Source organism: Camellia sinensis, chromosome 12 (genome assembly GCF_055761805.1).
Source record: "Camellia sinensis isolate YWXY chromosome 12, ASM5576180v1, whole genome shotgun sequence".
Classification (NCBI taxonomy): Eukaryota; Viridiplantae; Streptophyta; class Magnoliopsida; order Ericales; family Theaceae; genus Camellia; species Camellia sinensis.
In genome coordinates this window covers 115526276-115543429 of record NC_138972.1, presented here as the reverse complement: position 1 = coordinate 115543429, position 17154 = coordinate 115526276, and the positions used below count along the sequence as shown (strand labels likewise).

The 17154-nt window shown below is 34.0% G+C and overlaps 1 protein-coding gene across 13 annotated transcripts; it reads left to right on the top strand.

Moving 5' to 3' along the window:
* Positions 1-6425: 6425 nt before the first annotated feature.
* On the top strand, positions 6426-16608 carry LOC114286565 (serine/arginine-rich splicing factor SR30). Of its 13 annotated transcripts, none has more exons than XR_003637585.2 (14): positions 6426-6570; positions 6928-7016; positions 7312-7377; positions 7458-7532; positions 7619-7730; positions 7820-7866; positions 8002-8059; positions 10885-10934; positions 11101-11157; positions 11239-11390; positions 11474-11575; positions 13029-13235; positions 14152-14239; positions 14328-14404. XR_003637585.2 is itself a non-coding variant. In XM_082897584.1 (14 exons), exons 1-14 carry the CDS (start codon positions 6519-6521, stop codon positions 16345-16347), a joined length of 960 nt encoding a protein of 319 aa, XP_082753710.1. In that variant the 5' UTR covers positions 6426-6518; the 3' UTR covers positions 16348-16608. The 13 variants fall into 13 exon arrangements, 12 of the variants coding, with proteins under 12 accessions (XP_082753710.1, XP_082753709.1, XP_082753708.1 ...); XM_082897584.1 differs by lacking the exons at positions 13029-13235; positions 14152-14239; positions 14328-14404 and adding exons at positions 14753-14786; positions 16120-16174; positions 16337-16608; XM_082897583.1 differs by lacking the exons at positions 13029-13235; positions 14152-14239; positions 14328-14404 and adding exons at positions 14753-14786; positions 16120-16190; positions 16337-16608.
* The last annotated feature ends 546 nt before the right edge of the window (positions 16609-17154 follow it).

Below are 17154 nucleotides of genomic sequence, written 5' to 3'. Positions count from 1 at the left end.
AGCCTTTAAATAGACAAACTGGTGGCTGTTTCGAACAGGTATAAACCTGTTCGGATAGATAGACCAGGTGCCTGGATAGATTTGAATCTGTTTGAACATATTCAGTTATGAATTCAACAGATTTGAACCTGCGTTGAACCTTTTGAACTGTTCGGGTGATGTGGACCTGTAAGGGACTTGTTTGGTAAAGGGAAAAAAATTATGGACCAATTTATTTTGATTTTTGAAACCAAAAAATAAAATAAATAAATAATGTTTAAGGCCCAAAAAATTAAGTATTGGGACGGAAAGCCCAACCCAACCTCACACCAGCGCCCAGGCCCCCCGACCGATCAGACGGACTGCGGGGCGCGTGTGGTTTTAGTTTTGGGTCCAATGGGTCTAGCCCATTACACCCATAACCTCACCCTTCCACAAACTTGGGTACCTCTTGGGGCTCATCCCAAGTATCCCAACTTAAGGTATATATACCTAAACAATTCCTCAAGCCTTTCCAATATGAGACAAGCACATTTCACAAATGTGTTGTAAACCCACCAAAATTCATTTGCACGAACCTGAAATGCGCATTGAATTCTCATTCATTCAGAAATGGTTTTGAGCAACCAAATACATGATTTAATTCACTACGCGGCATTAAACACAAACTCAAGAAAAAACGTTACAAAAAATGTTTAGGTCCAACCTTAATTAATGCTCAAAGTTAGTAAAAAATAAGATATACAAAGCCATTTTTCCAACAGTATTTTCTCTTGTTCTTGGCCACTCCCAACGTATGGATTTCTTCTTAACTTCTTTTTTTTTTTTTTTTTTGTGTGTGTGTGTGTGTATGCACGTGTGTGTGCGCATATTTTTTTGGGGGGGCACTACGCCAAAACAGGGCATTAACGGCGATTTTTTTAACGGCGGTAACGAAAATCGTCGTTAAAGGTACTATTAACGGCGGTAATGAAAACCGTCGTTAAAGGTATCATTAACGGCGGTTTTGTTACCGCCGTTAAAAAAATCGCAGTTAATGCCCATTTTTAACGGCGGTAACAAAACCGCCGCTAATGCCCAATCATTACCGCCGTTAATGACGGCGGTCTTTGCCGGCGAAACTCTGACGAAACTCCGACGTGCTCCGGCGAAACTCCGGCGAGCTCCGGCGAAACCATCTACAATAAAGTAAAAGTAATGTTTAAATATTTCTTTAGGGAATATATTTCATGAAGAGTGGCTATGGTAGAGTGGTTAGTGTGGGTGGATGAGAGGTTGAGGGTTCAAGACTTGGGGAGTACAAGAAGAAAGAATTATTTTTTGAAAAATTTGAACCTATTTACGGCGGTAAAAAATCGCCGTTTTTGGTCCTATGTTACCGCCGTTTTTGGTCGACTTTTAACGACGGTAATTTACCTTTTTACGACGGTTGTACTTTTTCCGACACGCGCATAAACGGCGGTAACAAAACCGCCGTTAATACCGCCGTTCAAGACTTGGGGAGTACAAGAAGAAAGAATTATTTTTTGAAAAATTTGAACCTATTTACGGCGGTAAAAAATCGCCGTTTTTGGTCCTATGTTACCGCCGTTTTTGGTCGACTTTTAACGACGGTAATTTACCTTTTTACGACGGTTGTACTTTTTCCGACACGCGCATAAACGGCGGTAACAAAACCGCCGTTAATACCGCCGTTAAAGGCTTTAACGGCGGTTTTACAGCCTTTAACGGCGGTAAAAAACCGCCGCTAAAGCCCAATTTTGGCGTAGTGGGGTAAGAATCTCAGAATAACACTAATGCTGTGTTTGGTTAGGAGATTTAAGGAGGGATTTAGAAAGAAAAATGGAAAAAATATGTGAAATGTGAATAAAAAATGCCTAAATTTCATCTAGTTTCACATACATTTTTTCTGTTTCTTTCCAAATCCCTCAACCAAACACAACATAAATGCCATATGAAACATTGATGACCTTAAACATCTCAGAATAGCTCTAAATGCCCCTGCTCATTCCCCCTCACTCTGCCAACGGGAACAGGGGTACTTTTTGGAGAACAGAGGTGGTGTAAATTGGACTTTAAATTTTCCAAAAAATTTGAACAATGTTCTGTAATAGGTTGGTTTTTGAGGTCTCGTGGTCCTTTAGATGCATTGCTTTTAGTGTATATCAGGTTTGGCCAAGGTACAAAACCAGTGAACATATATGATGCATTGAGAATTTTCCAACTTGGTGTTTTCATGCTTTATTATTGCTATGAAAAATGATTTGGACCTCTAAAAAAACACCTCTAATGCACCTCTAATTTGTATTTTTCTTCTCCTATTTTTATCTTTTACTTCACTGTTTTTTTTATTTTTTTATTTTTTATTCCCGGACAGCTCATTAGAGCTGTACGGCAAGACCTCTAATTAGGATTGTTATTGCTATTACTTCTCAAGATCAAAATGGAAAATTTAAAATTTTAATCGGGATTTGAGAATATAATAAAAGAATTCCAAAAGTGTGTACGTGAGCTGGAAAACATAATTTGATAATGATGTGAGATGTACTCAAGTTAATGAAGTCTTTGTCGCTGCCAGTAATCACATTTTTATTGATTCTTGATAGGCCTGTGTGAATTTTCATTTTGCAGTTCCAACGTAGGAATCAAATTTGCAAGGAGGAACAGCGTCAACTGAGACACGCTGTTTTGTATAATAAATTTATAATCCAATTGTATTTGTTGTGTGTTCTGGCACGGCGTTTTACATTACACTGTTTTTGTCTCTCCCAAATGGGATTTGTTTGGATAGTGCAAGATGGCATTTCTTTGCATATGGACACCACTTATGTGTTGTTGATGGTAAGGCTTTGATTTACTTCATTTGCTCTAAGAAGTGTTGCTGTTGTGCCAAATTAGTTGTCCATCACATCCTTGATGTTATGTTTGGTTCATGACGCTATGTTTGGTTTATGAATTTGAAAAAGAATTTAGAAAATAAAAAGAAAAAATCTAGATGTGAAATATAATTGCATTTTACACACTTGTTCTCTTTCTAAATCCTTTTTCAAATTCATGAACAAAATACAGTCTTACTAAAATTTATAATCTCATAAACTTATAAACCCACTCAGGCCTGGTTTGGCAAGTGATTTTTTTAACCAAAAAAGTTAAAAAAACTAAAAAACCAACAACATATACTAAAAAGTTAAAGATTCCATTTTCTTTTTACTTTTTGTATATCTTTCCGTAAAAAATTAAAAATTCATATCAAACATACTAGTTTTTTTTACCTCATATTTTAGTCAAAAAACCAAAAAATTATTAAAAAAACCTATTTCCAAACGATTATATTCATTTAAAACCTATATTACCATCCCAAATTAATAAATTGGTTTAAATAAAGTACTCATTGTCAACCTGATTAAAATTAAGTTTACATTGATTGGACATGAATATCTATTTAACCCCATCTAAATATGTAGCATTTCTACCATCAATTTTAAATTTTTTTAAATAAAAAACTATTTTTTTGAAAAAAATAAAAAATGGAAAAGCCCTTCCTGAATGGGGGTGCAGTCGAGCTCTTACGAGGAGGTTCACAGCGGGAGAGATTAATATCTTAAAACAAATAAAGAAGCAATAATAATTAAATTTATTCTAGTCTTAAAAAAAAATTGGTTAGATTTATTTATTCAATTCAATCTAGCCTGTTTAAATCCATTTATTAAATAGAAACAAAATTCTTTCATTTGCCACCTTTGATAGTGGGGAGAGAAATTAGACATTTTCAACGTATCATTAATTTTTTTATTAAATTCAAATTTAATAAATTTTTTTTTTCTTCTACTCTAATAGTTTCATCATATGAGTATTAAATTGAGAATATAATAAATGTTTTATTAAATTGAGGATGATTGAGAACTTTCATCAATTCACTGTTCATAACTGTTGTATTTTCATCATCGAATGTCTCCTAGATGTCCCCGGATGACTGGCTCTTTGTAAAAATTTATGAAAAAAATTACACTGTCCGATTGACCGGCTGGACATCCATCCGGTCGTCCAGTGTTTTGATGAAAGTTCAAAATATTCCGTTAGAACACTTGATATCAAATATAATTTTTACTTAAATTTAGGGTTGTTTTGGAAAAATGGTTAAAAGTTATTTTTTTTGACTTTTTTTTTAAAAAACGTGTAAAAAAATAGAGAGATAATATAATCTAAAGTAGGTTAAAAGTTAAAAAATGACTTTTAACTATCTTTTTAAAATAGCCTTTAATAACAATAATAAAAAAAATACACGGCTAAAAATGTTCTTATATTGGGGGTGTTGGGGAAGAGCTTTTTTTAGTTTTTTTTTTGGCTAAAATAATACTAAAAGACAAAATATGTTAAAATAGTTAATAAGACAAAATGTTACATCAAATCCATAATCATTTTACTTTTTCTTTCACAAAAATCACATTTAATTACAAAAAAATCTAATTATCTTTTAAAACACAAAAATTTTAACCTCCTAAAATAACCAAAAACTAAAATAGCTTACTAAAATAACAATTTCACAAAAACCCACATTATTGATTTTCCTCCACAGAGAGAGAGAGATCAAATCACAAATATTAAAATAAGGGTAAATTACACTGACACCCCTTGAGATTTATGTTTATTACAGTTCCCCCTCACCTTTTGAAAATTACATCTCCTTCCTAAGGTTTAAAGTTTCATTACAGATTCCTCCCTCAGCCCTTTTAATTTTTTTAAATACCAATTTTACTCTCATTGGGTAAATTACATTGACACCCCTCACATTTTAGAAATTACAATCCCCTCCCTAAGGTTTAAAGTAATATTACCAATCGCCCCCTTGGTTAGTATTAGTTGGAAAAAAAATTCATTGAAAAAAAAAATTCATTAGAAAAAAATTAATTGAAAAAAAAAATTGTTAGTCAAACTTTTTAATTTTTGTTAAAAAACCAACGTAAACTCATTTTTTGAATTTACGTTTTTTCCTCAAATTTACAAACTAAGACAATTATTTATAAACAAAAAAAATTATCAAACAAGTTTTTATGACAGTTTTTAAAATTTTTGTAAATATAAATTGAAAACTGAAAACGAAATGGTTACCAAACATGCTTCAGTTGGTAAAAATGTCGTAAAATTAACAAATAATTAAATAAGTTACCAACATAAGAAATGACTTATCAAAAGATTCTTAGGTTATGTATAGTTTGATTTTTAGAAATTTCTTTTAAAAATTAAAAATTAATTTTGTTAAGAAATAAAAAAAAAATTAAAAAAATTTTGTTTAAAAAATATATATTTTTATTTTTTATTTCTTAACCAAATTAATTTTTAATTTTTAAATTTTTGTTCTAAAAATCAAACCATACATAGCCTAAGAATCTTTTGATAAGTCATTTCTTACGTTGGTAACTTATTTAATTATTTGTTAATTTTATGACATTTTTACTATTTGACACCTATTTGGTAACCATTTCATTTTTATTTTTCAATCTATATTTACAAAAATTTTAAAAACTGTCATAAAAACTTGTTTAATAATTTTTTTTGTTTATAAATGGTTGTCTCAATTTGTAAATTTGAGGAGAAAACATAAATTCAAAAAATGAGTTCACATTGGTTTTTAAACAAAAATTTAAAAATTTTACTAACAATTTTTTTTTCAATGAATTTTTTTCCAACTAATACTAAATGAGGGGGTAATTGGTAATGCTACTTTAAACTTTAGGGAGGGGATTGTAATTTTTAAAATGTGAGGGGTGTCAATGTAATTTACCCAATGAGGGTAAAATTGATATTTAAAAAAATTAAAAGGACTGAGGAGCGAATCTATAACGAAAATTTAAACCTTAAAAAAGAAGAGATGTAATTTCTAAAAGGTAAGGAAACTGTAATAGAAGTATAATTTACCCTTAAAATAACATTGTAAAAAAATAATAAAAAATACGAACTCCAGTACAAATGAGAGGGACCACGTAGCGTGGATCAACCAACAATGATAGAGACCACTAATTTTGAAGTTCTAAAAAGATCATTAATGACATGACACTCAATAAAAAAAGAAAAAAAATATAACACCAAGGCCAAAACATCAAATTATTCATGGTGGAACCCACTGTCACATCATTAGTGATAGCACTAACAATAATGACTTTGACTCCCTTTTTTTCCTACCCCTTGACCCCTTCTTCACCTGATTGGCTACTTTTTTTTTTTTTGTTATTCCTTCTCCTCCAATTATCACCTGCCACGTGTCTGTGGAGATGGTGGAGTGGTGATTGGAGGGGGTTTCAATCATCACTCTAAGCACTAATTAGTACTCTCACTCATTTTCCATGGGTCACTGTACGCTGACGTAACTTCCGGTACAGGCCAACTCAGATTGGCTCAAGATGCAATTTCAACCACTAGATTTCCACTCAAACGTACACGGTACAACATAATAGCATACGACACACAACACCCTATCCCCACCCTAAAATATTTACCAACCAAACGCTGCCCTCCCTAATTCTGAAAACCCTAATAAATAAATGTTGGGAAATTCTCTAACACTGTGTCAGCGCGATCTTCAATCTTTCCAAGGTAATGTCTTGTAGCTATCACTGTTAAAAACCTCGTATTCTTTGTTCATGCCATCACTGATATCAGTGTCGTCTGTGTATATATAACGAAGGTCTCAAGGTGGAGGGTCATTTGAATGTTTTTTTCAACAATTTTCACTTATATGTGGATAATCGTGATAGCCATTTCAAGATTAGGGTTTTGTATTAAGGTTTCAGTGTTATTTTGTTTCTTTCTTTTTTAATTATCCCTTGAATTTTGTCTTGTTTGTGATTTTGTTAATTGGGTATAACCATTTTGTTCTCTTTATTTGTTTGTGGTTAGGTTATGTTGTGATTTTCTTCTGATTCTTGTCATTGTTAATATTGGTTTTTTCAGGAACAATGAGTCGCTCAAGTAGAACACTCTATGTTGGCAATCTTCCCGGTGACATTCGTGAGCGGGAAGTAGAAGATCTCTTTTACAAAGTATATCTCTTTTTTGTTTATATTCAAGTCAATATGAAATGTTTTTTTTTTTTTGGGTTGTTGATATAATTACATGCATTATATAAATGCAGTAATATGCGTGTCTCCAACAGTGTTGCAGAATTTGCAACCTATCTATGCATATAAACAAGTGTATTCATGAGTCAAGTTTCACATATGAAATTAACATTGAGAAAGATGTTTAAGGGTGCCAGATGAGTTGAACTGACTTTTGTATCTTGCTTTTATGTGAAATGGTGGGCCTTACGTATATTTAACTGGGTTAATGTTGCAGTATGGACCGGTAGCCCATATTGATTTGAAAATCCCACCAAGACCCCCTGGTTATGCTTTTGTTGAGGTGAGTTTACGGCTGTTTTGTTCTTTTTATTAGTTATTTTATTCTCTACCCTACAGTATTTTCCAAAATGTTTCTTGCAGTTTGCAGAGGCTCGTGATGCTGAAGATGCTATTAGAGGTCGCGATGGTTATGATTTTGATGGGCACCGGCTACGGGTTGGTCACACATGAGGCATTTCTATGTTGCATCCAACTACTTGTTAGTAGTTGTGACACTATATGCTTTCTTGATGTTTGTAAAGGTGGAGCTTGCACATGGAGGTCGAGGAAATTCAGCATCAATCGATCGTTACAGTAGTTACAGCAGTGGGCGTGGTCCCCGTGGTGGAGTGTCCAGGCGCTCTGAATATCGTGGTTTGTATTTCATTTGATATATGCATGTGATTTTGTCAGGCATCACCTGTTCTATCTGCGAATTGATTCTCATTTATCTCATTGTGCAGTGTTAGTCTCCGGATTGCCTAGCTCTGCTTCTTGGCAAGACCTTAAGGTGAGCTGGAGCTTTAACTGGTCTTACGTGAGCATACATTCACAAAATCACTCATTCGGTTCTTACCCTTCCTTGGAGAGTCTATATATGCTATGTCCAATTTACTAAATTTCTATATCACACATTTTCATTCAGGATCACATGCGTCGAGCAGGGGATGTGTGCTTCTCCCAAGTTTTTCGTGATGGAAGTGGTATGATGACAAACAAATTAAATTGTAGAATTCCCTGTTTATGATATGTATTCATATTCATATGTTAGCAAGATGTTATGTGCTCTACCATTGTGATGTACTTGTTGGATTATTTGTTGAGGAGTTGTCATGATGAAAATTTAAAGTAGCCTGGTAATTAATCTATGAAAGTAATTGTAGGTCATTGAAGTAGTTGGATTTTGTTGGTTAAAGATCATTCTCAAGCTTCATGTAACTTTAAATGTGTTTTCTTTTTCTTTGTTCTTATGTACAGGGTTCCCTATCATGGCCTAAGTAAATTATATGATTTATCTTTCTGATTTCCATGGTTTAAATGCTCTTATGCGTGTTTTGAAACATGCTGCTGGTAGCCAAATTGTGATGAGTAAAAGAAAATGCAAAGTTGAGGGATTCTAATTGATTGGGTCTTGAACTTTGGAATATAAAAAGCTAGGCTTATGAGTTATGACTTTTAGTTTAATAACAATATACTGGGGCTAAGAGCTAGTGAAGAATGTAATCTGTACAACTGATGTTTAATGATCACTACAGGTGGGTCAACAAAGGAATTAGAAATTGCCATGATTTTGATATGCTTTAACCCTTAACTTGTCCTTAGATTTAGAATATTTTTTGGAAGGATTTGGAGTAGCATTTGTTATGGTTGTCATCTATATTGACACTGACACTAACATGGTGATTTCAAAAAAATGGGGATACTGACACGGCGGGGGACACGGCAAATTATTATTATTTTTATTATATATATTTGCTATGTAGATTAATATTATGTTACCAAATAATCAAAATTAATAAAATTTAACATTAATTCAATATATATATAAACCATTACATTTAAACAAATTAATAGATTATTCATATTTGAACACGCGTGTCCCTGCCGTGTCCTCTGTAAAAATAAATGAATAAATAAAGGGACACTCCATTTGGCATGTCCGTGTGTCCCCAACGTGGCTCTACTGTGTCCTTGGCGTGCCCCCTTTAATATAAAAAAAAATAAAAAAATAAAAAAATAAAATAATGGGACACGCCAAATGCGGGTCCCCGGTGTGTCCCTGTGTCCGATACCGCTATGACGCCTATTTTGAAGTGTCTGTGCTTGATAGATTGTCATTTTCAACTTTATGGAATGAATGTCAACCATTTTATGTATTATGTAGGAAGTGTCATTTATGTGTAGGTTTCTAAGGTTTGACTTGATATTGGTGTCATTATTATTATTTTTAATCTATTGACAAGCCAGTTGGGAAGTGGTTGGATTCAACTGATTGTGTTGATCACATTGCTGGCATGGATGTGGGCCTCGTACATATTTAACCAGCTTCTTATCATATCTGAACTTTCTTCCTGGGTTAATGTGTCTGTCAGTTCATACACTTTATTTTTATTTTTTGTATATATCTAGGTGTGTGAATTAATGCAACATAGTGCACGGAAAGGTATGGGTTGAATTAATTATTGTGTCTTGCTTGTTGTTCTTGTAATGGAATAGAGTTCATGCACAACTTAATTTGGCTTGAGATAGTCATTTCACGATGGGGGCAGGTTGAATTCGACTTTAACCTGTTTCGGATATGCCCGTAATAATTATTGTGGTTTATCATGAGGTGTTATTTTGACAAATAAGAGACCTTCCCTCCCATGGGTCCCATCCATGGTTTTAAATAACGGTATAGGGATATGTTTTGGGATTGGTCTTTGCTTGCTGAGCCTGGCTGAAATGCATAGGTCGTGTGCTATGGTTTCTCTATGCGACCTACCTGGTGCCCAGGTAATTTCCTATAACAGTAGTGATCAGTAGTGTGCTTCTGATCTTTCTATGGAATAGTTCGTCATATGAAAACATAAATGTTTTATCTATAGATTAAACCAGCGATGAATGCTTAATGATAGTTTAGAAAAAAGTCACAGACCTCATGACTTCTTGGTGTCATCCACAATCAATGCATCTATTTATGGCTGGACATGGCAGATGTGTGAGATATTTAAGTGTCTTGCAGATCAGCAATGAACTTTATTAATCTGTTTATCTCCATTTCAAGCAATAATTGTAAGTACAAGTTAGATCCAGAGATTTGACTCGGGATATTTTCTTATGAAGTTTTGTTGTCTATGCTAGTTCAAATCCAACTCGGCCTAGTAATTTGCCAATCTGCATGAGATGGTATTACCCCTTGTCCTTCAGAAATACCTGATACGGAGGAATAAAAAAACAATCCAATTTTCTGTTATATCCCTTGTTTTCCTGGGATTGTAGTTCAATTGGTTAGAGCACCGCCCTGTCAAGGTCTGCTGCAGGTTTGAGCCCCTTCAGTCCCTTCCTAGTCATACTACTCTTGCTCAACTCAACATGCATTTTAGATTATTCATCCTAGGGTTTCGAATTACAGTGATAGCTATGAATGCTTAAATTTTTAATTGTGCGAAGTGAACTTGTTAGCAATGCAAAAGACACGTGGATGGTGTGGACATATATTGATTTCTCCATATGCGGTTGAAGCAGATCAGACAATTAGATTTTCAGATGAATTAAACATATTCTGAATTATTACACTGTCTATATTATTTTGTTATCTTGGGATTCTGTTTCTTCCTACAATTTATTTAAGCTACACTTTTGGTTGATTCTATGTACAATGCTCTATCTTATGATTTGAGTTTGAACTTCTACCTAATCCGTTTGTGCTATCCTGATGGTTTATTCTGCAAATTGTTGCATTGTCTTCAGAGAATTATAGAATTGGTATGTCTCGTTTTATCTTTGTAACTGCATCCTAATATTATCTATTATGGTTGTCTTGCAGGTACAACAGGGATTGTGGATTACACAAACTATGATGACATGAAATATGCAGTAAGTCACCATTTCATTGTAATTTTGTTTCTGTACTTGTTCAAGTGGATGCCATAAATTTTTATGAGTTTTTTTATTTATTTATTTATTTGATTATTATTATTTATGAAAAGCGCATATTAGTTGCTTTATATGCCTAAGCAGCCTGTTGGTTTCCTATCTGCAGATTAGGAAGCTTGATGACTCTGAGTTTCGGAATGCTTTTACTCGAGCAATAGTTCGTGTATGACTTTAGCTTGTTACTTCAATATTTTAATGCTAATACCCCATATGCATTCTGTTTAGCATTCCAATTTACCTACAGGTAAGGGAGTATAAATCAAGCCGAAGCCGAAGCCGAAGCCAAAGCCAAAGTCGGAGCCGGAGCTATTCCAGAAGCCGCAGTCGTAGTCGCTCTCACTCGAGAGGCAGGAGCTACAGTCGTAGCCGGAGTTTGAGTCGGAGCAGGAGCAGGAGGTTGGATCATGTAATTTTTGGATATATATTTTGCCATTTTGTGTTTTTTTTTTCCCTTCTAATTTTGTTGAATTGTCATTCAGCAAGTCTCCGAAAGCCAAATCTGCGCATCGATCACTTGCTAAATCTCGGTCAAGGTCTGCTTCTCGTTCTCGTTCTGGATCAAAGCCACGTTCTCTGTCAAGGTATACCTTTATTGTTATAATTTGAGCTTGATCATAGAGATATTCATCATTATTCCATGGTTTCATACTGTTTCCCTTGGATGACCACTAGTGAACTAATGTTATTTTCTATCCCATTCATATTCATTTCAGTACTTTCTGTGACTTGTGGAAATAAAGCCTACTTTGTTTTTTTTTAAATGGTGTCTGATGGTTGGTCCACATTGTAAAGTTATTGATTTCTAAATCAACGGGAAGATAAAAGGGGAATAAAAAGTGGAGTTGATTTAAGAATATTAGGAAGAAAATTGTGCATGTTGAAATAATGAATGATCCTATTGGCGATGTGGTTTTTCTGTGTGAATGAAATGGAACAGAAATTGTGTGTTGACACTGGTTTATTTCACATAGAATTCTTTTACTCACAGTTTTAAATTGTCTACTTGGGTTTGTTGATATGTTTCATGTGTTATTTTTTTAAGGTAGTCCATTTGCATATTTTGCCATGTTCTGCATCATGACAAGTATTGAAAATAGGTCTGGTTTCGATTTGTATTTAGTCACTGATCCTTGGCTGTATATGTCAGAAATTGCAATCCAATGATCTATATGTTCTGCATGATGAATTCAATTACTTGAATTTTTATTCTTGCTGTTTCATATTTGTCATATTCACATCATGTGTTGGAATTGTTTTGTACACATTTTCAGTAATACTGTATCAATTGTTTTCCGTTGTAGAAAACCTTACAATGGATTGATTTATAACTTGAACTCGTTAGTTATGTATGACCATACTCTTTATCAGTTATGCATGGTGCATTGTCACTTTATCTACCTTTGTCATCAAGTTTCATTTTGGGTTGTAGCCGCATCCAAGTCACATTTGTGAATCCAACTTTTTTGCTTGAACTGGATTCAATCTACTACTACTACTACGTGGGAGGCACTCACTGTGTGAGTACACGTTAAACGAATTACTGGCAGCAGCCTTTGCTTTCAATGATAGATTGCACAATGTGGCCTTCTGTCCTGCAACATTTGGGCTCATTGTCCGGAACGATTGATTCAAAAATTGATCAAGATTAGGTGAAGTGAAGCAATGAAAATGTGATTAACATACGGACTTCACATACAATGCATAGTCAAGGGCTTAAATTTAATTCACTATCCCACAAAATATGAATATATACACATGAATGGATATATGTATGTATTTGTTGTGGGGGAAGGTATATGAATTTTTCGTTGGTTTGGGGATGAGGCCACCGAGCAGGAAGCAAAATTGATGTTGGAATCAGCCTCTCATCAACAATGGGCAATGCCTAATGAGTCCTGATACTGTAACATTCTCTGTGCCCCCAGTCTCAAGAGACTGGGATTTGTGCTTTTAATGCTCTCCCTTCCCTCAGAGAGAAAGAAGCAAAGCTACTTTGAACTGACTTTCAGAACTGTTTGATAAACCTTTTTGTAGGCTTTCACACAAAGCAAGAAACATAAGTGTTAAAATCCCTAGAAAAACGTCGTGAATGAACTTAAGTAGCAGGAAGACTGGCCAACGTTATATCAACCAAAACAACTTGCAGAATCGTTACTGCAGACCTTAGGAGGAAAAAGAGTATCTGCCTTTGCAAACATGGATTATCAGTTGTCAAGTGGTTGAGGGAAGTTACCAGGAAAGGTGCGTGATTGTAAAATAGTTTTAGATTTCGATGTTTGTCCTATAGTCAAGGGAACAAAATTATTTAAATTGTTAAAAAAAATTATTTTTATATGAGTACTCTTGTAATTTAAGTAATCTACACAACTTCACTTTGGGAGGAATTCTCCTATATAGATTAGAGGTTGTTTGGTATTGTAAAAAGTTGTTTTTGTGCGTGGAAAAACTGAGTTGCTTTTTGGCCATTCAACAAACATGCATTTTAGCAGTTTGGCTTTATACTTATATTTTGCCAAAAAGCAGCTTTTTTAGCTGGATCATATTTAAAGTTGGCTTGGCTTTAGTTATGGATATCTATTTTGTGACAAGTTTTCATGAGGTTATCATTCGTTTATCTGCATTCTGAAGAACCTTTGTGGGTTTTCTTAGACTATTGTGCACTATTTGAACTTATCTTGGAATGGTCCTGCCTAAATAACAAGTCTTTGGCTCATCTCTCAAGTTGAATCTTTTTATTTTTTTTTATTTTCTAATTTTGACTACATCGTTGCCAAATATATTTTGGTGTCATATGAGTGGAGAAATATCTCCTGCATACTTAACTAAGAAAAAAGAATGAAGGGATCTACCTACAAACTCTTGCTTCTAGTACTGATATGTATGATGTATCATTTTGATTTATAGGTTTTAATTCCAAGTTTTATTTTAGGCTCAATTAAATGGGCAAGTGGCGAGGAGATTTTCCAGTATTCTTGCACTTTACTAGCACATTGGCTTCAGGGCACTCTGCTTGTTTTGTCCCATGTTTGCCATGCTTTCTTGACTTCATTATTGGTTTAGAGGAAGTGGTATTGAGAAAACATACCAGATTGTCAAACAATCATCAATCCCATTTTGTCCTTTTTATATATATGAAATTACCTTGTTTGTTTTTTAGATATGGATGTATGCGGCTATCTGGGGATTGGATAGTAGGATCTTGGTGGGATGTGGTTCAAGTGCCTGCAACTGTTGTGGTTGTGAAGGTATGCTGTTTTTTAGATGGGCAGCTTTAGAAACCTTTGTGGTATGTCTTCTAATACATTAAGCATCTCAAATGTCCATGGGTGCTAGATTGGGAACAATGAAGTTCATGGGTTGTGATGGTAAAGCTGGACTATGAACTAATTGCTATTGGAATTTGGGAACCACCATCTTGCGGTAGAAACAATTATACTATCATTGCTTTTTCAACATTGCCAAGCTAATAGAACACAGTATCTGGATTCTTTGTTGATCTTTTGGGCATCCTGTCCACTGGTGTCTTAAACAAGCATTGTAATGCTTTCATTAAGGTTTGCATTTTAACTTTAGTAGGTCTTTTATTTAGAGGGTGCCATATATTTCTCTGTTGGGCTGCTAAATACTTGTGGCTTTCCTTTTTTATCTGTTTTGATTATGGTAAATATGACGTGGAAGAGGCATCAAGGCTCTTGGAGCACAGTTGTTACAAGGGACTTGTGGATATTAAATTTGGGTTGTTTCTGGAACTTTTGCAGATCTCCATCAAGATCCAGATCTCCCGTACCATCTGTAAGTGAAACCTCACATTCTTTTTAGCAATGTTTTGAAACCTAGATACTGGTTCTGTTGACTCTATATTCTTCTTGCCTATGAACTTGAAGTTTTGGGGCAATTTAATCTGGTTGAACCCTCATAAGCTAATCAATAAGTTTGAATATCTTAACTGTGTTACATGGACTCGCCACTTTGGGGCGAAGTACCCGTGTCGACACGACACGACACGGGTGCGGGTGTGAGATCTGTGTCGGATTCGCTTGTTCTCATTCGGACACGGCTCTTCACAGACACAGACAGCAAAAGAAATGAAGGAGGAGAGAGCAAGAACCTGGTTGAAGCTCGAAGACCTCCAGTCGAAGCTCTATCCGGTCGATCCAGTTGAAGATCGAAGCTCCATCAGTCGATCGAAGCTCCATCCGGTCTCTCTCTCTCGCCTTCTCTCTCTCCCTAGCGATCGCGATCGCGATCGCTTCCCTTTTTCTCCCTCTCCCTCTCTGTGTCGTTTTCCCTGGCTCTGTCTTCCTTCTCCCTTTTCCCCTTTTCTTCTTCCTTCTCCCTGACTCTGTCTAATCTATCTATTATTATAACTATAATAATAAATAATAAACTATTAATAGTTAATAACTATAATAATAAATATTATTATAACTATAATAATAAATATTATTATTATATATCATATACTAATTATTATATAACATATAATATATTTATTAGATAATATATTTATTATAATAACTATAATAATAATAATAATAATAGTTAATAACTATAATAATAACTATTATTATTATATATTAAATAATAATTGTTATATAATATATTTATAAGATAATATATACTTGTATATATTAATAAATAAAAAAAACACATGTATGTAAAATAAAATAAAAAAATTAATTAGAACACATTGTTTAAAAAATATAATAAATAAATTAAATAATTAATGTATATTAAAATAAAAATATATATATATATATAATATAACTCATCTCCATAGATTTTTATTTGTTATTTATATAATATAACTCATCTTCATATAATAAATATATATTTTAAAAAAAAAATTATTTAACGTATCCCCGTACCCGTATCCAAATTTGGATACATATCCACGTACCCTTAATTTTTAATTTTGAAGTGTCTGACCCCTAGATACGCACCCGCACCCGATACCCGTACCCGAGTCCGTGTAACCTAGTATCTTAAAGAGGGTTTACCTGTTGAACACCCTGATGTCTTCCATGGGTAAATAGACTATTTATAGTTACAGCAATCTTGATTTACATTAACCTGCCATTGTTTTCTTTGTATTGCCTTTTATTTTGAATTTGATTATCTTCAGCGGCAGAAACGCATGAGTGAAAGCCCAAAAAAGCACAGTTCTAGCCGGAGCCGGAGTAAGAGTGTGTCCAGGTCCCATAATTTTGCACCACATTTCTAATTTTTCCTTTTAGGCATTTGATTCCTTGGTGGCCAAATTTGTGTTATCATTCATTTTTTCCGTTTTGTTATTATCAAATACTTCAATCATGGTTCTGATTGCAACTATGTTTTAACAGGTGAGATTTGATTGTGGTTGAATCTGTTGACTCCAGTGCAGTGAAGGAGGGAAATTTCTTTGCCTGATATTTACGTTTGTGGGTTAACAGTGGGTTCATCTGCCACAATTAAAAAAAATAGACTGGAGTTTGGATGGATTTGGAATAGTGATTGTGTGTTATCATTTTCAGCTAATTTCTAATATGTTTGTTGAACTAGAACCCATTATCTACCAAATTTACTGTATGTATTTTACTTGTGAGCTTTCAACTTATAGGAAAAGGCTTTGGTATTTTCTGGGTTATTGTCGTTGATTTTCCAAATATATTTGTGGTCTTGGTTTGCTTTGCTTTGCTTTGCTTTGCTTGATTTTTGTGGTACTTTTTTATCATGTTTCTGCTGGTTTCTTGCCTTCTTGCCTATGGGCTTCTCCTTCTTATATAGTAAATGTTGAATTGAGGGAGTTCAGTTCCATTTTGTCAGTTAAGTTTGGTAGAGTGAATGTTGTGTAATTGACCGCAGAGTTTTTATGCAATAATAAGACATCTTTGGCATGTTTAGTTGTATCTTTAGATGAAGGGTGAACTTAAATTTATGAGCCTAGAAATGTTCTAATGGATTTGAAAAATACGTTGGAGCTCTAATTCTTGAGCACCAAAGCCAATTCTAATAAGCTGGTAGTGGGTTTCACCCATTGTGATATGATGTTTTGGTCTTGATTTGTTTGTTTGTTTTTTTTTTCTTCTTCTTGCCAATGTCATTGGTGCTCCATTAAAACACCAAAATTAGTGCTTTGAATTATTGTTGAATGGCTTTTTACTTGGCTTTATTTCCTTAT

What these genes read in the sequence shown, in the direction of transcription:
- LOC114286565 (XM_082897582.1), top strand. Translation starts at nt 6,519, where the DNA reads ATGTTGGGAAATTCTCTAACACTGTGTCAGCGCGATCTTCAATCTTTC. An exon ending in TTGATGGGCACCGGCTACGG is followed by an intron (nt 7,533 to 7,618) that starts GTTGGTCACACA and finishes ATGTTTGTAAAG; the next exon opens with GTGGAGCTTGCACATGGAGG. An exon ending in CAGGCGCTCTGAATATCGTG is followed by an intron (nt 7,731 to 7,819) that starts GTTTGTATTTCA and finishes CTCATTGTGCAG; the next exon opens with TGTTAGTCTCCGGATTGCCT.